Genomic DNA, 23,957 nt, shown 5'->3' on the forward strand with positions numbered 1-23,957 from the left:
AATATTAATAACTTGAACTATAAATACTAACTTCATGAATGCTACATGCGTCGGTCCATGGTATCCATGTTGATTTATTACTTAGAAATTGTTATAGAATAGTTTCTTTAGTTCATTTTCTACATGATCTATCAGTTAATATTAACACAACATCATGCACGCAATAACAGAGCTACGCAATTTGCTTGCGATATTCTGGGGCAGCCCTTGTGTGATGCTGTGGACAATAATGCTAGGAAACGACCTACTTCTTGACAATAAGCAACTTTGATAATGGTTGTAATTTTGTTGTGTCTTTGTTGTGCCATAGGCATCATCATCAGCAGCAGCATCCGCATCATCACCAACATAAAATTATCAACATTACCATAACTATTTTTTTCGGTCTACAAAGCCTCCTTCAGGTAAGTTCCATCGAGGTAAAATTAAACATCATCATCATCGTAATCGTCTTCTTCTTTCTCATCAAAACCCTTCTCCTCCTCCTCCTTCTCATCATCATCATCATCATCATCATCATCATCATCATCAACAACAACATGATCATCATCGTCATCGTCATCATCATCGTAATCATCATCATCATCGTAATCATCTATATCATTATAAACCTGTCTTATAACAACTGTCATTTATCGCAATCAATGTGACCACAGCCATCAATAATCATATTAAAAAATCAACAACAACTCATCTGCAATAATTTTATTTTATTGATTTATCGTAATAATCATACAAATCAGGAAGAAGAACATTTATTTCATTATAGAATAAGCACAGTGTTCATCAGCAGATAGAAACATATAGCATGTCTCATTTGTTAATTTGCTATGAACCATTTGTTGAACGATGTGACACATGTAATTTATAAGACGATCACAAAGACAACCAGCAAAAACCGTGAACAGAGCTGTGAGCACCTGTCTCGATTGGTCAATCCAAAGCATTTAGTGTTTTAAACCCACACTTTACACATAATGCTTTATGATAAAGTCTTACGTGACATGCAGTTTGATATCTATAGCCAAATGAACATGTTTTAAATGATGAGTTCTAACATAACACGCTTTATTTCAATAGCACAATTAATACATGGCGCTGTACGATGATGTCTAACACGACACGCGGTTAATTCTATATCCAAACGAACGCTTGGTAGTATTAAATGAATTGTAACATGACATACGATTTGATTTCAAAAGCCAATACAAGCATTCTTATATATTATAAATATCAAAGTGGACACAGGGTGGGATTGATATAGCCATTTAACACATAATAATATATAATGCGTTCTTTAACGCAGTTTGATTGACATATAGTCAAGTAACACATTATAGTATATGGTGAGCTCTTACACGACACGCAATTTGATTTCTATAACCAAAATAACACATACATGTATAAGTTAATGAAGAATTTAAACTTAACCAACGGTTCGTATTCTATATGTAACACATATTGGCATATATAATGACAACGAGCCCAACACGCTGTTTTTATAAAGCCAATAAAAACATATTAGTACTGAGTAAATGATGAATTCTAATATGACGCGCAGTCTGATTCCTCTTTAACTAACATTAAAAAAGTAAACTATAGAAATAATGAATTATTTTGTTTAGATATTTGTGTTTGCAACATATTACTCGTGCTAAAGCAGCAAACGTGAAGTCATATTGTTCTTTGATTTATATAAATGACTACGATGTCATTTCAGTTTACTATTTAAGAATGAATTGTGATGATTTTGTAAGTATTACGTTTATTACTAAAATGCATTTCTTAAAATCATTAGTGGAATACATAACACAAATAGTTATCATTTACTAGCCTGTTAGACAAACAATAAATCAGACTTAGATCATGTAATCAAAGAAGAGATATGATACCTAACACGTTGAATTTTAACACTGATAAAATATTAATACTTCGTAATGCAATGTTTGACATAAACAATTTCATCCGGCGACTTAAAGTATTTGAGCTGTTCCTGTTTTCGTGTTATTTACACAATATCGACAGGTGTTTCCTATACTCGTAATGCATGCGTCTATATCATCATCGTCATGAAAACCGCATGCATTGATTCATGAACTCAAAGCTGGTATATTCTGAAGTCACATTGAAATTCGATTGATGGCGTCCAGATAAATGTTACGAAAGAAATCGTTTTACTCCTTTCTATCAACGCTGTCAGGGTCATTAACAGCACACACATATTCACACATAATCAGTTTTTCCAGTAACTGTTGGATATCAGTGTATTCTTTCAGTGGGGTATACTTATTTTAATTGAAAGGAGAAAAACCGAATTCCAACCTACTTTCAACTTTCTGAATGAATTCAGACATCGTGTTGAATAGGTCTCACAATTCCGATTAATGTAATTGATAACAGTAAAGATAAAAAAGTCAATGATTTAGATATCCGTTAAAAGACATATTATAAATATATTGTTAGCGTTTCCATCGGTATGAGCGATCATAGAGACTGCAGCAACGACTCATCGTGATTCACTCTCAAACTGTTCCACTTACTACCCAGACTCAGACTCTTGATATTCAGACCACGGACAGACTCCTGCAGATCCTGACTGTCTATCGACACACTTATACTAAGCATTGTCAGTTGTGCTGTGTGAGAGATGGCAGAGACTGTGATTCATTATTCACTCGCAACCATTCCACTCATCACTGACACAAAGATTCTTGATATTAAGACCACTAAGCGCCTCCCAAAGACCGGGAGTGTCTTTTCGTACTATAATCCTTAGTGTCTCAAGCTGTGTGAGCGATGATAGAGAATTCGACAACGACTCAACATTATTCACTATCAAAACTCCAAACCACCTACCACTCAATTTCAGGCTCTTGATATTCAGACCAAAGAGAGCCTCCCACAGACCGGGACTGTCTTTATCCACACTAATGCTAAGCGTTTCCAGCTGTGAGAGCGATGATAAAACTTGCGACACAAACTCTACGTGTTTTTGTGCTGCACCATGACAAACATTCAGACTCAAACTCTTTATATTCAGTCCACGGAGAACTTCCCACCGAACGGAATCGTCCCAAAACAAACTGAGTGTTTCCAGCTGTGTGAACGACACTAGAGCCTGCGATATCGACTCTATATGATTCCAACCATTCCGCCTAACTTTCAGACACAAAGACGTGATATTCAGACCATGGAGAGCATTCCAAAGATTTGGAATGTCATAATCCACATCAATACTCAGCGTTTCCAGCTGGTTGAGTGATACTAGATTATGCGAAGACGACTCTGCATTATTCACTCTCACACCACGTGCACAGTCCGTTAGCGTCAGACTCAAACTTTTGATATTCAGACCATGGAGAGCATTCCAAAGATTTGGTATGTCATAATCTACACCAATACTCAGCGTTTCCAGCAGGTTGAGCGATAATATATACTGTGACGACGACTCTGCATGATTCACTATCGAACCAATTTCCCAGTCGCTTAGAAACAGACCCAAACTCTTGATATTAAGACCACAGAGGGCCTCAAACAGACCGGGACTCTTTCTTGAAACATGTATACAAAGCGTTTCCAGCTTTGCAAGTGATGATAGAGACTTCGACGACGTCTCTACATGATTCACTCTCAAACCACCTCTCGTAATATCAAGACTCAGATTCGTGATATTCAAAAAACGGAAAGCCTTCCACAGACCGCAGTCGTCTTCACACACACAAATACTGAGCGATTTTAGCCGTGTGAGAGATGATAGAGACTGCGCTAAAGACTCTCCATGAACCACTGTCAAACCTCCGCTGGTATATTTCAGACTCAGACTCTTGATATTCAGACCACGGAGAGCTTCCCACAGTAAGGGATTATCTCCACCCACATAAATACTAAGTTCTTTCAGATGTTTTAGAGATGTTAAACACTCCGACAACGACTCTACATGATTCACGCTCAAACCGTCATTCCGCCAACAACTACTCAGACTGAGACTCGTGATATTCAGACCACGAAGAGCCTCCCACAGACCGGGAGAGTCTCCAGGCACTTTAATTTTAAGCGTTTCCATCCGTATAAGCGACAATAGAGACTTCGACAATAAATCTAAATCGTTCTCTTCCAAATCTTGAAACTTATCACTCAATGTCAGACTCAGATAATCGATATTCATACCATGGAGGGCCTTGCACAGACTGGGAATGTCACAAACCTTAAGACTAAGACTTTCCAGATGTGTGAGCGATGATAGAAACTGCCAGAACAGTTCTGTATGATTCAAACGAAATCCATCATCTTTATAGCCATCCAGGCTAAGACTGGTGATATTCAGACCATGAAGAGCCTCCCATAGACCGGGACTGTCATTCTTTATAGACTGCATGTGAAATCGACCGCTGAAATTCGTCTTTATGACTGCTTCTGCACATATATCTGATCCCTCTACACACGATGTTATGACACACTCTAGCGCACACTCCACGTTCTGATTGTGTGTCAACAGCGTGCTGAACAGACTGCGTAGACAGGTTGAGGAACATGTGACACTTTTAAGGGAAATATCTTCTATGCTGTGCAGTTCTGGGGGAGTGTCTGCACCTTGGGCTGGATCTGCGTTGTTAAGTACAATACAGACCGGAAATTCTGATCTGACCGAGCTTGCTGTATCTGCAAATTGACAAAATCGTTTTCAATGTATAACGGTTACGAAAGTAATGAATGTGACATGTACACCGTCTGACAAAATGACTTTTTTTTTTCATAATAACGACATAGTATGTATCATATTTAAACATGCAAAAAAAAGTTCTGAAAAAGAAAAAGGTGAAACATATCTATTATGTAATCAATGGTTATCAATCGAAATAAAAAAAGCGTTCTCATCGATTCTTTAACAAAACTTATATTCAGAATTCTAATAATGAAATAGTTTTAAAAACCTGCGTGGTGCAGTCAGCTTTTGCTTGTAGAGGTTACGGGATCGATTCCCAAAGCAGGCAAATTTTTCTATCATTACTTTTGCTTTGTTATTATAATTATTTAAAACTATTTTAAATGTTTTGTTTTAAGCCAATTAATGTCATGATATTTTTTAAAACTCGAAAATCTGTTAACCAGTCCCTTTAATAAAAGTCAAACTGGTTGTCTGAGGCACATGTTCATATCGATATAAAGGAATTTTAATTAATTAAAACCCACACTTATATAAGTTGTTTTGATTGAATGTTAAAATTGTATTTAGACAGCTGTATTGGCATGAGGCCGCAGGTCGAAGGACAATAGTGCTGTCTGAAGCTAAATAACAAAGTCAATATGGATTAAAGTAATTAATGACAGTTTTATTAATTAACTTTATAACATTATTCAGCAAGAAAAGCTTTAATTTCACTTTTCGAATTACAGGTTTTACAGGCTGATGTGTGTTATATTATTGATTCATCTGCGATGCCGGAAAGACAGTTAATTGGATAGTTTTAAAGGCCGCAGCAGATAAGAGAGCGGACTATTCGTAATCGTGCTCAATTTATTCCGCGTGCGGAACTGTCAACTACATGGATGCCGGGGCGTTGTAATGTGGATATTTCAAAATGTTATCGATACTTTTTATGAGCGCGGCGTTTAATCAATTGAAGGCAAAGCATAACCGAAGACAGACAATACTAATAATTGATCACTGTAAAAATTGCTGTAGCAAATAAAGGTATGAAACAACTAATTCTTGCAGCGATTTAAACTTTTGCACCAAAACTAAGCATACAACTTCAAAATGGTGTCCAAAATTGTCGAAATTTTAGATTATTATATAGGGCCGAGTTTTCCTGGTTTCTGATTGGTTGAATCTCGTATTGGCCGACCTTTTCCCGTATTGGCCGTGTTGTTTCATATTGACCGCCTTTTTCTCGTATAAGGCGAGTCTCGAGTTTTGGCTCAACTTGTATGGGGTGAACAAATTGAAAACATTTTTGTAATATTATAAAGTTAATTAATAACATTTTTTACAAGTTGGCATATTATAAACATTCGTGCACCTATTAATGTCTCCTTTTTGAAAATGCTGCACGCAATATTGCCGTATTTATATTAACTGATACATTTCAAGCATCGATCAAAAGATATCTGAACGTATTTCTAATTTGTGACTTCAATTATGATGAATAGTGGTAATAGTAAAGTATCACAACGCCTGTGACTGTAAAACTAAGAAGACGAATATGAGATATTAAGCAAGTGTTATTATAATAGACATGTGTTTCATATTAAATAAGTGACATAAGGGTTTGCATACCATTTAATTTAAGCACATAGATGATTGTCATGTACCATGAGGCGCTATCACAAATGAACAGGTAGATTTATCATGATAAGAGGCCACACGGACAAGAAGCAACAATAAAATATATTTTTACAATAAAGACGGATACAAACAAAACATAATAGGATGATATATATATATGAGTTTAGACTGGGCTTGTAATGGAGCAGTATTCATTTTTGACCGGATATGTCTTCAAGAGTTATTGTGTCAATGTATACTGTGTTTCTTTAACGGATATCGTTTTTTTGCATGTTCGAAATGTTAAGAGCTAAATCACAATGCGAGTGTGTGAGTTTATGACGCGAAGTGCGATTTCACTCTGCAGTCTTGTGCTCTCGCATCGTATTTTTGCATTGCATACTGAATGTTGAAAGGTGTGCGATGTTAAAGAACAAATCTCGTCACGTCGCATTGTTATTCTGTCATATTTAATAGTTATTTTGAGATGTCAAACCGTAATTTCGAAATACCTTATAATATAAGTTTAAAATATTGGATTCAAAGGGCGAGAACGCGAAAACGTGGTCAACAAGTGTGACGATCCGAATTCAGACAGTGACTTTTATTCTTGGTCCGGACGGACAGGACAAACATCTCAGTCACAAAAAGAGACCAATCGACTTCCGATTAGCCGACAGCGTATTTTTCCCCTCATCAGGTTTCCGTCGGGTCCGTTTGTAGCATCGAGCGGAGTCCGGAAATTATTTAAAGTATCTCTTAAAAGTTTATCCGACGTGGGGCCCGAAAAAGATCGAACGATCAACGCCCGGTTATTACCCGGCGATATCCAGACATCGTATTCATTGTACGTGTATCGAATAAATCAAGGTATTTCCCAGAGACATATGCATCGGTCAGCAACCGTCTGATTGCCGGAGGTCCTCCGCACGATGACTGACGAACGCCGGGCGGAGCTCGTTATGAGACCGAAGGATTCCGGTTCATACACGTGCACAGATCACGTGGGTAGATTCCACGCATAAGACATCCAGCTTCAATTGTCAAGTCAATATGCCAAACAGAAAGGTCGCAGCACGGCAAATGCCAACTCTTCAAACAGTATATATATTTTTTTCTGGAATGTTTCTCATGATTAACTCGCATTTTAAGGGTTTCCTCATTACATACTATGAAATGTTTTAAGCACACGGTACGATTCTAAAAGTACCATAAATAAAACTGCTGCACTATTTTGTTATGATATACAACTGAAAAAAGTAAGTTTATTGGTTTTTTGTGCTTTATCGTTTCCAGAGTAGTTCAAAAAATATATATTGATAGAACTAGTGTAAGCTGTTAGTTTAAAACGTTTAAGCACGCATTGGGATCCTGAAAATGATCATGCATGACGACGCTTACCATAAAGTGTAAAACGTTAGATTTTCGGAATTAAATGCATTATAATGATTGTACAGTGTTTTATAACAAACCATTATTCGAACTCATCATCATTTAATATACACCTGTAACACACATAGTTCCACAATTTAAACACAACTTCAACATTCAACCAGCTGTCTATCTGTCGATGGCATGCATCTGTCATGGCACACTTTTTACATGGCTCGCACAGTAGTGTTTGAGATATACCCGCTGCACCTTCGCCGTTGCTGTTGCCCTCGGATCTCGGCCCTATTCCTCCAGTCGTGCATGACGGCATTGTTTCTCCAAGCCCTGGAATCAGTTGATGGTCATCGTCCTCTCGATCAACATCAACGTTTTGAAGGTTTTGATACATCATCCTCATAAGGTTGTGGAGCAACAGACAGCACTTTGTGATCAAGATGGCAGTTTCCGGAACAGCGCCCAATATACCAAGTCGGCAGCAAGACCTGATTGCGAGTATGCCAAAGGCGTTTTCGACGACCCAGCGCGCTCTTGATGTCATGTAGTTATATATACGTTCGTCCACCTGGAGATACCGATTGGAGTAGGGTAGCATCATGTATGTGCAAAGATGAAATGAATCGTTACCCACAATAAAGTAGGGCATGTTCAGGTAATGAGGCAAAGAATCCGGATCTGGGAAACCTACTGGGTTGCGTCCAAAGGCCTGTGGCAGCTGAGAATCGATGAAAATACCACAGTATGAGTTGGAGCCAGGTGAACCAATCTTCGCCCGCAAGAACTTGTATGTAGCGTATAACACTGCCAACAAAACGATCGAAAAGAAGCCCTTATAATTGTGAAACAGGGATCCACTGTCATTTGGCTTCGTCATGGGCACATGCTTCCCGGCGATTAGGTCTCAGCAATGTGGATAGTTCTAACGTTCTCTGAAAACCGCTTCCAATTCACGCCATTCTTTAGTGGTAGACTACGTCTTTCGAAAGTCAAACTCCATTGTACGGTTACAAATGCCTGTGGCAAAAAAGCGCAATATGAAGACCAGCTTTACGCCAATGCTAAGAGTAGGCCGTCTTCTGAAAACACAAAAATGTATAAGTCGTTTGAAATCAAATCCATAAACTGTAATGGTCAGAATCACTCTTCAAATACTTATAATTAATAGTTTCAGTTAAGGTACATGGCGCTGTATTTGTACATTCGGTCTCTAGTATGACTATGGTATACTTATTTAAGTACATCAACAAGTTTGTCAGACAACTTATATACGCTCTTTAGTAATTTGAATGCGCGGCCCGACTCTTGTAGAAAGTATCTGAAACAACTCTTGCTTTAGACGCAAATAAGCCTCAAAATCGGCAGGGTTCTCGAGACGCCGTTCATGCAAAAGTGTCTCGTATTGCCTGTAGAGAGATCTTCTCTGAACCCAAGGCTTGACCCACCATCGTCTTTGACGTTGCTGTGGCTCTTCGAACTTCTCCACTGCTACCATAGCAGCAACTACCATGTTTAGGCGGTGTCTGGCTATTGCTCGCCTCTCCATCAGTTTCGTATTATATATTGAATAAACGAATAAATAAATATATATATAATACACAAATAAATACGCTTACCTTGCGGAGTACGCCCGATGTCCGCAAGGAGCACGGCTTTTGCCCGCCAGATTGCCGTCCGGACAACGTTCGATTCATTAAAGCTTCCCCGCATCCTTGCGGCGCTAGGTCGATACCTCGACGATAGCCGTCCGAATATTGTCGTACGATTTTCATTATGACGCTCCACATTAAAGGTTTTCTCAAACTGACGATTGTCGATCGATCATCGGCCGATGCTCATCCTAAGCCCTTAAGGGTCGAGTTTGTGTCACTCACAGTTCCGACGTGGCCAGTTATCCCGATACCTGGAGATCGGACACATCGGCCGGCGACCGACTTATTTGTGACTAAGGCATAAGGCTTGTGCGTTATATTCTACTGATGATGCGGATGAGTATGGTCCGGTAGCGCTAAGGCTGTAGCCTACACAATTTTTCATAAACAATAAATGCCGAAACTGCCCATTTTACTTTTTTAAAAATAATAATTTGTAACTTAACTAATAAAATAATGAAAACACATTTTAGCAAAAGGAAGAACTGTTTAGTACATATGGATACAAGTTAAAAAAGGCCATGAAAGATTCCAGCATTCATTTGCATCTCTAGCAATATATGTAGTTTCTTAAATTGTCGTTCGTTATTTGCACAACAAGATTTCACGTTTATAATAAGACCGCTTACTGCAAATTTATTTAACGACGTAACTTTTTACTTTTTAAATACGTACGTATTACATATTTATCGATTCTCGAAACCTTTTACACGCCACGGTTAGAATATTTTACGAGTGAAATTTCATTTGTCAAAAAAACAAACGAAAAAAAGGCGTGTCTGCTTTAATTGCAAGTGCACTGACATATCAGTGAGTGTAGGTCTGAATAAAACGCTCTCAGTACTATATGGTACTGATGTTGAAATTGAGGGTGAGATGGAGACCTGAGCCAATAAAAGTTTATTTGTAGCATGTGATACCATACCGGATATACGATACCAGATAAACCACCCATGAACATATAATAAAATGTATCAATTCAATGAACATTCGTTTGGGCTTTGTAGAATATTATGTTTCATGTTTTGTTAAGTTTTAGGAAAGGATGTCGGTAGTTAAATAAATAAATCAACGTCTGTATTTAGAACTATGAAGTAGAATAAAAAATATTGAGGAACGATGTCGAAAATAAGTGATGGGAAGAAATCCGCCAATATCAATATTGCAGACTTCAGGGAAGATTTCTCTTACCTCAAATTCTAGACCATAAAATACAAATCTCATTTTAATGTTTTAGAATGTATTAGAAATACGGGTAGTCAACGAAAGTTGTTAAGAAGTAACTCAAAATATATCTTTGCGATGCCCTATAACATCTCAATGGTACCGGTATAAAGGAATTTGAAGAGGTTGCCATACGACGCAAGCTGTTACCTGAGATGAGGGAGGAGGCATGAACCCAAGGCATGTGATAATGAATTGCGTGTTACATCTTCTTTATAGATGCACGACCAGTGAGCCATTAGGAGAACGACGACGGATCACTGAGATTGATTTCATGGCATGTACATGATCTCACAAGTAGCAATAAACGCACTCCATCTTGTGAAGTATTCTCGCAAGTTCGTCATTAATTGTATATAAACATTTCACGAACTTCATCTTTTAGCAATATTCACGTTGATAATCAGTGTAGGAACGGCGTTGTCTTATACTATAAAAAATGTATCAATAATGCTATCGGCATTATTAAAAATCATCATCATTCTATTTTTTCGGTAGAACTTGATCGTATTTTGGTTTAAAAGTTTAGTGTCAAATCAAATCTCCATTGCCGATAACGTGTTTAAAGCTGATATTTAAGCACACAATATGAAGCTGTATACTTAAGAAAGTATGTGTTTTTCATTTAGGAACCAAATAGAATATTATTATGCAGTGGTGATTTAGGTCCCGTTTTTAGAACAAGGACTTAAGAGCTTTTCAAATAAGCTTTAGGATTCTATGCAACAGAGCTAAACTAAATAGGTTTAAACTGAAATTTTGACGCACGTTGCTATAAATGAAACGACTGATGCCATTCATTACAACCCCAATTTAGACTAAGTCCAGGTCTTCGTTGATAGGTCATACAATGATCACATGATTAGTCTTCTTAATCTATGTTAATACTTGCGTTGCGATGTGAATGGAAGGACAGGCAATACTTGTACATATTTTGTACGTATCGGATTATCTGGAATGTACTTTTTGCTTTTCATAAAACGATATTGATAAAAGTTTCACTGAGATAGATTTTAACAAGTTCAATGATCACACAATATTTTCATTTTTGGTCCATTCTTACAACAATTCAACCAATGCACTTTATTATTAGGAACATACAGTTTAAAGGCATGAATAGTTACGAAATGATTTCCGCTCATGTTCGTTTTCAACTGTGATCTTGTGATTTAATGCTTTAAGTTAACGAAAAGAACGCGTACCTAAGATCAGTCTAAATCTAGCATCTACAACAAATTTATAAGACTGAAATCGATGTCAGTATCTGTTGTTAAAAATTACATATCACGGGCAACGATACCGTAGTCTTTAAATGTCATTAAGTTGCATGTATTGTATATCGTATAGATTGGTGAATTTTACCTCTCAGCAATATGCCGCTGCCCCAAAGACACAATAGCCTCAAAGTTTGGCACGATGACAGGTTAAACTCAAAATGAGTTGTAGACTCGCCAAGTGCAGGTGAACTCAGAAAGTCATTCATGGTAAGACTGACAAATAAGACCTCGACATTGCACGTGTCTGTCGGCCATATTTCATGTAATTCTCTTATGTTGCTTTCATCAATATAAAAGTGACTAAGTTCCAGCTGTATGCCTTCCTGCTTGTTGGCTACTGCCTCACTGATTCCAGACTCAATGATATGCTGAAACCAACAGGGACCATCAAGTGCTTTAGAATTCTTACATTCATCGCAATGTTTAATGTCATATTGATTCATCAGAGCCGACAATTTATTCGCAGCAGAGATGTTCATTCCACACAGAAATATGAGAACTTGCGATATTTCGAGATATGATGTATTTTTGAGTTTAAGGTATCTTGATATGACGTCATCAATGACGTATGTATTGAGAGCGATATGATATGCTGCGAGAAATTCCTGCACAGTTTTGTGGACAAATGAGTTGGATCTTCCTGTTCGAGTTTTATGTTTCCTGTTTGTTAATACTCCTGCCTTGAGAGCAAACTTCTTGCGAACTTCGAACTCATCCGGAGAAAAATAGTTGGATAATGTTATATCACTGAAAACAATAGACGATTCTCTCTCAGAAGAGAAAAGCAATTTACAAGCTACTTCTGCTAGCTTATCTAAGTGTTCAATGTTTGGCTGAAGGTAACTTGTGCTAGAAAAACAGTGCACTGGTGGCGGTTTTGAATCGTTAAAATAACCAGTCGTACTGTTGGCTTTTTTACAAAGACTTTCAAGCAGAGTAGTGTAAAGTGCACAAGACGATTCTTCCAAAACATCGTCCTCATCCTCCTCAAATGTGTTTACCCAGGTACATATGACAAGCGTGTACAACATTGGTGAAGAAAATAATGATTCGAGATCACGATCTTCCACGAACGACTCAAATTGTATCGCAGTTTCTTTAAGATCTTTCGAGTGGTCAATAAGGCATCGAATTATATTTTCACTAAATGCATACGGATTACTAATCCCCTCGATTTCAAAAAGAATTTCGATATGCGAATTCTTAATACGTTCATCAGCAAGTTTCCATGGTCGAGATGTCGTTAGTACCGTGCACTTGTCGTTCTGAAATCCAGCCATGGAAGGTTCAGCTAAGTTGCTACACGCAGGAGGCACCCATTCGTCAAGACCTTCCCGTACTACGAGGCAAAGTTCATTGTTCATTATTCGAACAAACAGTTTGTAAACATCGGCGCGTTCGTCTTCGGAAAATGTTGTATCAATAAGCTGCGTCTTTATCATCTGCGTAACATCTGCCTGACATATCGTATCTCTCAATGTGATGAAAAATAGGAACTTGAATTTTTGAATTGTTGAAACGTCATCGAATGCAGTAGTTTTACTGGGGGTTGCCGACGTAAGCTGGATTCCATGGGACCAGTCATGGACTAACTTAGCTGAAAATGTAGATTTTCCGCTGCCGGGTTCACCTTGTAGGTATATACGTCGATTGGGCTCACCATCTGTGTAAAATATATCTGTGTATGTCAGTACTTCTTCCTGTTTTATGCGTTTTCCATCTTTTTCAATTTGAATTCGGTGTATATTCGGCGTTGCGTATATATCTACTATACGCTTATCAAGACTCTGATCCAAGTTCGAAAGAGAAATATTGCTAGAAGTGTCATCGTAATGTGCCACCAACCGTCTGCGAAAATCTGAAGAGAGAAGACAGAATGTATTTATATACTGAGGTTGCTTAAATAGTTTTCTAAAACAAAATCATTAAGGTAAGATTAATTGATTATCTGATCATAAGCAGTGTTGATCATACAATGATCATTTGTATGGTAGGTTCTTGTGGAACCGGGGGTTGTTTTTGAGTTGTGGTCATAGAGCTCGCTTTAAATCTCGTGATATAACAATCCCAAATTATGCGAGCGTTAAGGTGAAAAAACCTGACCAGAACATCATCGTTTGCTGATAACAAATGCAGCAAAAACAGGTCAATATTGTCATTCATTAGAACTCTAATAGCATGTGTCCAGTTTTATAAATTGTTTACATTGTGTCAGTAAGTAACACATAACCGTTCGTTATCAGTATGTTCCATACTACATCATCTGTTGACATTTTTTCCACAAGAAATTAACCACCTCTGCAATGTCAATGTTAAGGCTATTTATAGTATGCAAATCTTGAAATTGGAAAAGCCGCACGATTCCACACGAACTTATTTTCAAGATGGCGGCTTGACACATCAACACATTTAGTATTATTGCGAATGATTAACATTTGCATACACGCGACAACTAGAGCTTTGTCACAGACACGATGAATACACCGACATGCCGCATTGATACAGAATATTTTGCATGTTGTCTTAACAAAAAAGCGGACTCGATGCTCAATGTTTAAAACGTATTGAGTGACCCCGTGACCTAGTTTTTTACCCGGCATGGCCCATGTTCGAACTTGACCTACACATCATCTAAATACAACTTCTGACTAAGTGCGGTGAAGATCGGATGAAAACTACTTGCATTAGAGGGCGGACACTATGCTGAATTTGTAAAACGTACTAAGTGGCCCCGTGACCTAGTTTTTAATCTGGCATGACCCATGTTCGAATTTGGTCTTAAGATCATCTAGATAAAACTTCTGACCACGTAAAGTGAATATCGGATGAAAAGTTCTTGAATTAGAGAGCAGTCACCATGCGTATGTTAAAAAACGCGCTTAGTGACCCCGTGACCCTGTTTTGGGCCCGGCATGGTCCATGTTTAAACTTGGCGTAGAGATCATGTAGATAAAACTTCTGACCAAGTTTGGTGAAGATATAGGATAAAAACTACTTGAATTAGAGAGCGGAAAACATGCTGAATGTTTACAACGCACTAAGGGACCCCGTGACCTAGTTTTTGACCCGACATGACCCATATTCAAATTTGACCTAGACATCATCTTGATCCAACTTCTGTTCATGTTTGGTGAAGACCGGATGAAAACTTCTTTAATAAGAAAGCGGTCTCCATGCTCAATTTTTTAAAAGCACTAAGTGACCTCGTGACCTAGTTTCTTTACCTACCATGACCCATGTTTGAACTTGGCCTAGACATCATCTAGATACAACTTCTGACCAATATAGGTGAGGCCCGGATGAAAAATACTTGAATAAGAGAGCGGGCACCATGCTAAATGTATATATACACCCGTAAAAAGTGACCCCGTAACCAAGTTTTTGACTCGGCATGACCCATATTCAAACTTGACCTAGATATCATCTAGATACAATATCTGACTAAGTTTGGTGAAGATCGGGTGAAAACAACTTGAATTAGAGAGTGGACACTTAATACGGACCGACCGACAGATAGACAGACCGACAGACAAGTTCAATCCTATATACCCCCCTAAACTTCGTTTGTGGGGGGTTTAAATATAAAGGCCAATGATTTATCAATATGATTATAATGATTCATAGTCATATATTTATAGAATATTTGTTATGTAACAACTTTATGAAAATTACGCACGACTCAACAAGCATACATGTATATCATATAGTCATATCACAAAGTAGTATTTCATTTTTTATAAACTGCACAATGGTAAGTACTGAACTTCAATTGTGTGAAGTAATAATGGAATGTTCTTCACTTTGCTACAAAAACTTTACATGGGGATATCGTTTAAGTCCTGCGCATATGATCAAAACATTGTTTGCAGTTGGCAAACGTTTTAGCATTTACATAAATGGTTTGATGTTCAACTAAATGCAACTAAATAATAGCGAATATTTTGAAAGTTGATATCGTTTAATTCAAATGTTGAATGTTCAGAAATATATGTTTGATGATATTGTTCGTTGAATTACATTACCGTGCAATCGGAAGTATACCTTTACAAGACTCTACATACCTTTACAAGATTCATCGTAGTCTGTTTCTGCAGACATTTGACGATGTCCATCCAGTTGTTTTTTACATTTGCCCGTGTGTAAATCAAGTTCCATCTTGCATTTGTCTGTGTGTGCATTTAGAACCTTTCTATAGTTTTCAATGTAAATACGCATCTCATCCATAGCTTTAGTTATATTTTCAGTTATATGTTCTACTTTCATTAGATTATTTCGTGCAGATTCTAACAAGTTAATAATTTCCTCCGTTGTTATCTTCAGAACGTCGGTTTGTAGCTATACAGACACAAACTTATTTAAACACATGTTCATAACAAACACAATTTTACATTTATAATGTTATATAAATATTGATACATATTGAAGAGTATATAGATCGCGTTGTTAGGTTTACCGTTTACCCTTCAGTTATACATTTGGGCCGCGTAGTGAAAAAAACCGGCCTTAATGAAAAATTTGTTCATTTTCAGTATTTTATAAAATTTAATAGTATATTTTATGTGTAGAATATTGGTGCAAACATATTTGAAATCGGGAAAAAGATGCCGAAGATATGCGCGATGACGTAAGGTCACTAAAGCTCTCCATTTTTATGTTGACGTCGATATTATTTTAGACGCGCTCAGAAGCGAGCCAACGTTAAATCAATATGTTACATGCGGTAATAAATAATTAACGTCGTTTACGATCATTACGTTTTTTAACATATTTTAATAAATAGTTAAATAAAAAAATAAAAGTACAATAATTAAATATCGTTGTCTAGCAACGGTCGAACAGCATGGATAGGAAGATTAAACTTGACAACATTACAATGAAACACACGAGTTTCTATCATACAACGCTGTTAAACATAGTGTTTGTCAAATACATTTCTCTGAAGTTATTCTTCTTGTGGCTCAGGACACAAACAGTTCTGAAACGCAAGACGAACTTAAGGTCGAACAGTTTTATGCAGGACGTGTTGTCTGGCGTTGCTGCATCCAGCAGCGTGAACGATACCAGGTCTACCAGCATCCCCGAACCGGAATGCAGGATCCTTCAATATGCATACTCTCATGGCTGTCGCGTCTCTGGAGGCTCTTACAATAGAAGATATGCCACACCACATTGAACTTCGTCGAAGCATTGTGCATGCTAATAACGTCTGCCCATGTTTCCGTGGTTTCTTGGCACGACTACATGTTCTAACATGTGCGACATAATACCTTTCCGTGCACTTATTCCGATATCATGTGAACCATCGTCTGTCTCGATCTTATCATTTCCGTTCGGCGAATCACAGAGCTCTTGTGAAGAAAATGGTGTCGAAACGGGTGTTTTTTCAAAATGTTGCGAGAGAACACTCTCTAAAACCTGTAATAAAATGAAATAGCAATCTTCAAAGCATATATTACACCACACACACCTGGTAGGACAATAAGGGCCATATATAAACAATAATTATTAAATGGCAACAAAGAAACGATCATTTTGAAATGTCAAAACTCAAATGATAATCATATTTTTCTCATGACAACATACACCACTTTTCGTTGCTCGTTTAAGCAATGTAAGTATTTATTTAACTATCCATGACAAATACATGCTTGCAAACTACAAATGTACAGAAAGAATACAGTTTTATAACGCATTTCATACCTATCATGGCTTTCGATTTGGATAGAGTAAGTTTACTACATTCCTAATTGCTTTTGAGCATATCTGCAACATTTTATTTTGCTTTCACTTCAGACGGTTCATGTTATAAGACCAATTGAAATTAACATTTTTCAAACAGAAACGTTCATAACACTACAATCATGAACAACCAAATACTTACATCCATTTCTTCGTCCATCATGTTATTAAAAAATCACAACAATTCCGCAAATAGCTATTTTTACACTAAACACTAAAATACTTCTTGGGTAAAATCATGACGTCGGTTAAAAGTGGTTTTCCCAATAACGTTATCAATTTCATTTAGGTCGGTTGTGTCGCGACGCGGCCCATTATATTATAATTGGCTTTCAACGAATGACACGAGTATTGTAAAATAAGTCATTAAAAATATATCATATCCATATGGTCATATATGAGGGATCATAGTGAATTATACATTTTCCTATGCGAACCTATTATTTAATAATAATCACATAAATCAACAACGCTGTATGTTTAACATTTACGGGTACTTTATGCCATGTTTGATAAACGCACATATATAGGCTGATTCGCCACTATTGATTATAAAATACCTTTGCTAGCTTCCTAACAGCCTCCTGCGCAGCAACGTCGTTTGCTAGACATATTTGGTCAGTCAACAGCCTCGTCAGTGTTATGAACATGCCCTGAAGATCTGTGTCTGTGACTTTGCACGTAGACGAATGACGTACAGTTCTTCCTATGTCTCGCGCCTAAAATAATATGCGAGGTAAGTATTGCCTTATGAAATTATGCTAGTTAGTTACCGCTAACAGTACTCCATTCTAAACTTTGCGTGAACATTCCAAAATAGCCGATTATATTATATGCATAGTGTTCATGAACACATTTGTGAGATAAAATACACTTTTAAGACAATAAAGTATGTTTGAAACAAAACATTAATAAAAATGCATATGTTATATAACTTCATTCTAAAGAAACGTGTTTTCCACAGTAGAACAAAGAAAGACATATAGCGGTCTTAATTTATCCACTTATGCTTATTCATAAAAAAACAACATTTGATTGGTAAGAAGTGTTACAAATATATAAGTCCAAGATTGCAAAGTAAATGCCACATTGACATAACAATGCACAACAATAGCATGTGTTGCTTTCTCAGTGGAAAGAAACAACCGTTGATTTCAGTGAACTCGACTTAGCAGACCAACGCAGGGACGGAATGTTACATTTTTATTGTGGTATTTTATAAGGATTTACTCAAAAAGCTAGATTAAATATGAATCACATATATTTACCTTTGTTAAAAGGCATGATGGATGTGTTTTTCCTGGAGCTATGGGGAACGAAAACTTGTTATCGAAGTGTTTACAGTTCATCAAAAAACTGATGATGCCGTTGAAGTCAGTATCTTGAGCCGACGCCTTTTCAACGTAACCGTCTGGAGGAAAATAAGCCTTGGCAATTTCCCATGGATTTGATGCCCAGTGAATCGCTACTGTATTTTTCCACGAAGGATTGTGATATTTATGTTGCTTTGCAATTTCGTTAAGGACTTTATTGCAAACATTAGCAGGGCATGTTCGCGGTTGTTTAGACGCGGAGTCGTGCATAGATGTGCATAGCCCTTGCGCTCCACGTTTTTTGCATATCCCCGACGAAGGGCATTTCAGCAAGTTTGCTGTTTGACAGCCAGTACACGCGACTATGCCACTTGTCAAAATTGCGTTGTATATATTGCCGTGTAGAGTTTTAGCCTCGATCTCCGCAAACTGCTCTAGGCCAGACTTTGCAATATTAATTGCAAGCAATGCCTTCAGCCAGTTCGTTTTTTCCGACTCAGTGAACACATCGGCTAGATTCGCCATGATGTTTTATTTAGCTACATCGTCGAAGGAAATCAACGTTCGGAAGAAACACGTTGTGGCTCTATCATCATCTTTAAAACACAAAGATCGATAAGTATAAGCAGTTTAAGATTACACACAAACAATTTCAATTATTCGATGGGTTTTGGTATCTATTTTAAAGTATGCATGCTGTTTTCGAGGAAATACATACTACAAATAATTGGAAAGAGCGAACTAGGTAGCCGCCGGCTTTTGATCGTTAAAATGTAAGAAACAATAAATACGGATTCAAAATGAAGCAACATGAAAACAATTATAACATCAATTTACCAATAACTTTTAATCAATGCAAAAAGGACATTCCAATTGACTTTTTATTTGAGAGTACTGTCAGTAGCCTACGGGTTGTCTATTGGTAAAATAATCCAGGGTATGTCGCTGTTGTTTCATTTATAGCGCATGTCAAGCCCCCGTAATTGATAAATATAACATGAATTGTATATCTATGTTGCGTAGATATGTGTCGGGTATTAAATGCAATACATTTTTAAATACGATTACTGTTAAGATTTACTAAACGACAGACTTAAACAATAACGTTATTAAGATAAGAACTACGTTACTACCACTGATAGTTCAAACTGGACGCTATATTGGCAATACTACTCTGTTGTTGTAAGGGATACGGCATTGCAGTCAAATCTCACTGTGTGTGTAAATGTTCATCGGATGCTGCGATTCTTTCCACATTTCGTCAATTTTTAAATATGCAAACAAAAGATGTAAACGTATAAAGATAACAGCATTTGTGAAAGAAGAAGGATATAAAAGACTTAACTGTCTTAATGTTGTTAAAACTTAATTACCCGCCATAGAATGTATGATGAGTACACGGTTTCGTACAATTATACGATTTCTTATATACCTTCTTATATGACTGCATTGATCATCGCTTCATATTTGATTGAATTCAATATACTTTTAAGTACATGTATACGCTTTCGTTCATATTTCAAATTGCTTATATATAATCCGAATACAAAAATCAATATTAAACACACTCCAGGCGTCTCCGCGACTGCGTATCCTTAACTATAAACGTTGTTTCAAGTGTCGAATAGATCATCCAAGCATAGAATGAACAAGGTTATTACTGGGATATGTTCTTACATACATGATATATTTACCCATAATATCAACCATACAGAACGATATGAGCATGTAGCAAAGTGTATAATCTCCATAAAGTAATAAATTAGAATATATGCTACATAATCTAACACCCATGGGCACAGAGTTGTTTTCCTCTATATGTTACATGTTTTGTTTATGTTTTCATTATTAAATGCCATTATGGGCTGTGATAGAAACACCGGCAACAGCATTTATAATCTAGGTATCAAATTAAATACACACAGTTTTACTACTCGCATTTATGAATCTGTCTTAATGAATCTTGTAAAGACGGACTTAGTATATAAATTTTTCATACCAGTTCGAATATAAAAAAATAGTCTAAAGCAAGAAAGCCATTGCACCTTTAAACAGCTTGTTATTTTTTTAGATTCCAATTGTATGTCTATATCGAAATGCAAAAGAAAACATTTATTAATCGCTATTGATGAAACTTTATCAGACTGTTCATATTGACAACGCCTTTGACTTTGGCTAACGGGTTTCCATAGATAAGGTGACAAGGTAAATCATATATATATATATTTATTTATTTATAACCACTGTTGTAGGCCTATGTATTAATCAGAATTGATAAAACTTGTTCATAATAATTGTATTTACAATATCACGGTCATTTTTGAATCTGAGAACGTTGGGATTAAACAATGTAAGTGTATTTGATAATTGGTGTATCTAGAAGTATGATAAGCATTTCAGGGCCATCACGTTAATCTTGTTTCGACTCTATAAATCAACCGTACGCATTTGCAGCCCAAAGGCGAACCTTTCATCTCACAGCCCTATACATTTTCCACTGTTTTCTCTCCACTAAGTACTCTCCGGTGAGCAACGAAGGTAATGTGTTTTTAAGCTTTTACTTAAAAGATAAATAATTGAAGTTTTACTTTGAATAACTCAACACTCGTTGAATTTTAGATAAAGTTTGGATTACTATATGTCAACATTCCTAAAATTGGCTACTGGGTCAGTATTGGTTTTTGCTTCAGTCTGTTTTACGTTTTATTAAGCGCAGTAAACGCCATACTGATACCAATGGCTAAAAGAGCATGAGATGCATGTAGGGCGCTCTCCACGGGATGTGAAGTATTGAATGGTAATATTTATGTCCTCTTACATGAAAATGATACCGAAGGGAACACTACTTAATCTTCAAGTTGACTAGGTAAATAAAAAAACGGAACCAAATTTATAGCTACCATCTCAAATAAGCTTCTGTAAATATTGCCCGATATATTTTGTTCATTTATGTCGTGATTTATCTATTCTTAAAATTTGTTTTTGGGCAATGAGGCCTGATTTATTGATGCATGTATTTCCTTATGCAAACTATTTTACTATGTGTTAAGTGGTCCCATACCGCTTCAAAGACATAAGTTTTTAATTAAACCATTGATTTATTGCATTTAAGTGATATTATCGCAAAATATCAATATTAAGACATGTGCCTGATTGTTAAATGTTCACTCCATTTCAGTTAAAGTGTTTCTCATCGACAATAAACAATTTTGAAGGTTATATATCTATGTTTTGATCAGCAGAAAACCTAATGTCCAACTAATATCCTAATGCACATTCACAATAAAAATGTATTTCGACTGTTAAATGTTGTGTGTATATTTCATGGAAAAAATGCGATTATTGGCCATACGCATGGAATGTTCTCATGGTTTATTGTTCATTTTACTCTTAACCGAGACTTGCCAAATAGGAACTTAAGACTGGTACATTCTGCCACAAACCATAGGCGGAGAGTAACGTTGTAAAAGTTGTTCTGGGAATTCCATAACAATTGTAAAGTTTTCTTCACGTTTTCATTCGCTCGCTGAATTTTTTTCTTGTTTACGACTATTTAATGCATAACCTTAGTTCCAGGTTTCTTTTGATCCTCGCACGCGGAGGTTGTTGAAATAATGATGATGATGCTGATGATGGTGATGATGATGATGATGATGGTGATGGTGATGATGATGAGGTTGAGGATGATGTTGATGACGATGATGATGATAACGACGACTACAACGACGACGAGGACGATGACGATGATGATGATGATGATTATGATGATGATGATGTTGGTGATGATGATGAGGAGGAGGATGAATATGGTGATGATGATGATGATGATGATGATGATGATGATGATGATGATGATGATGATGATGATGATGATGATGATGATGATGATGATGATGATGATGATGATGAATATGATGAATATGATGATGATGATGATGAATATGAATATGAATATGATGATGATGATTATGATGATGATGATGATGATGATAATGATGATTCTGCTGCTGCTGCTGATGATGATGATAAGGATGAAATCGAGCTATTGATTCCAAAGCTTGCTCAATTATAATTGATTAATTTATGGTTGTAAAGAAGTCGTCGTATAAAACAACGTAATTGATTTATCACGTCTGGTCACCCATGAATAACGGGATAACGCAAAAAATGTGCAACTGACAAGTGAAACTATGATGATGTGATGCAGGCTATTGAAGTATACATTACTGATCCATTGTTTCAACAGAACGAATATTTAGTTTTATTATTAGACAAAAGAAAATTCTAAAATAAAAATGAAATCAGTAATATTTCACAGCCGAAATTGTCCAGAATAATCTTAATATAATTTGGCAATCATTTTATGCAAAAGTGACGATACATAGGAATATTATTAAGACATGTTCATGTGTTTGCCAATTTGTTTTTGTTGTTGTGAATCTAACAATGTAACATTTATAGTACAGCTGTTTTACATACAACTTGTGCAGAACATATTTTCTTAGTCAGAATAATAACCCAAATTGGTCATAAATGCAAATCAAGGAAACTAAAATTACAATCTACACACAAATATAAGAACATACAAGAACATACATAGAACACATGGCTTTATTTTCTTACTTTGCTATTGATTTTAAATTCTGCGTTTCGGGTCTTGCTCATATCACACAGTGATATATTTCGACATAACTACTACCGATACTTCAATACTCGATACTATGATAGTTATTCACGAATGTAAGATTCATCACATTACTGTGAAACATAATACCAGTTCATTTGTTTTCAGCCAAATGTGTTGTATAAAAGCCAATCTGCTGTAGCGAGTCAGATATATTGCATACATTCAGATTTGCTTGTCGAAGAGAATCAGACTTTTGCCTCCGTTATTGCTGTAAAATGTCTTGTACACATGCTGAAGAACATAATGGAATAACAACAAACATGAAAACATCCATACTATACTTTGAAAATTAAAATACTAGGCGGATAATCGCTAAATATTATTAAATAAATCGATGCAAACACCGAGATCTCCAGACAAACAATTCAAGGTTTTCAAAGTTTATACCATCAGGCGAAGCGGCTATTATTTTGT

At 36.5% G+C, this 23,957-nt stretch overlaps 1 protein-coding gene across 1 annotated transcript in view; it reads right to left on the bottom strand.

Annotated features, from left to right (window-relative positions):
• Positions 1 to 695: 695 nt before the first annotated feature.
• LOC127840881 (uncharacterized) overlaps positions 696 to 23,957 on the bottom strand; it is a 113,634-nt gene continuing 90,372 nt past the window's right edge. Inside the window, exons 2-5 of the mRNA XM_052369314.1 lie at positions 18,104 to 18,262; positions 15,866 to 16,139; positions 11,890 to 13,662; positions 696 to 4,659 (exon numbers count right to left, since the gene is read on the bottom strand). Of these exons, the coding sequence (XP_052225274.1) occupies positions 2,672 to 4,659; positions 11,890 to 13,662; positions 15,866 to 16,139; positions 18,104 to 18,193 (4,125 nt within the window). The 5' untranslated portion in view covers positions 18,194 to 18,262 and the 3' untranslated portion in view covers positions 696 to 2,671. The remainder of the gene's footprint in view (positions 4,660 to 11,889; positions 13,663 to 15,865; positions 16,140 to 18,103; positions 18,263 to 23,957) is intronic.

Source organism: Dreissena polymorpha, chromosome 8, assembly GCF_020536995.1.
Source record: "Dreissena polymorpha isolate Duluth1 chromosome 8, UMN_Dpol_1.0, whole genome shotgun sequence".
NCBI lineage: Eukaryota > Metazoa > Mollusca > Bivalvia > Myida > Dreissenidae > Dreissena > Dreissena polymorpha.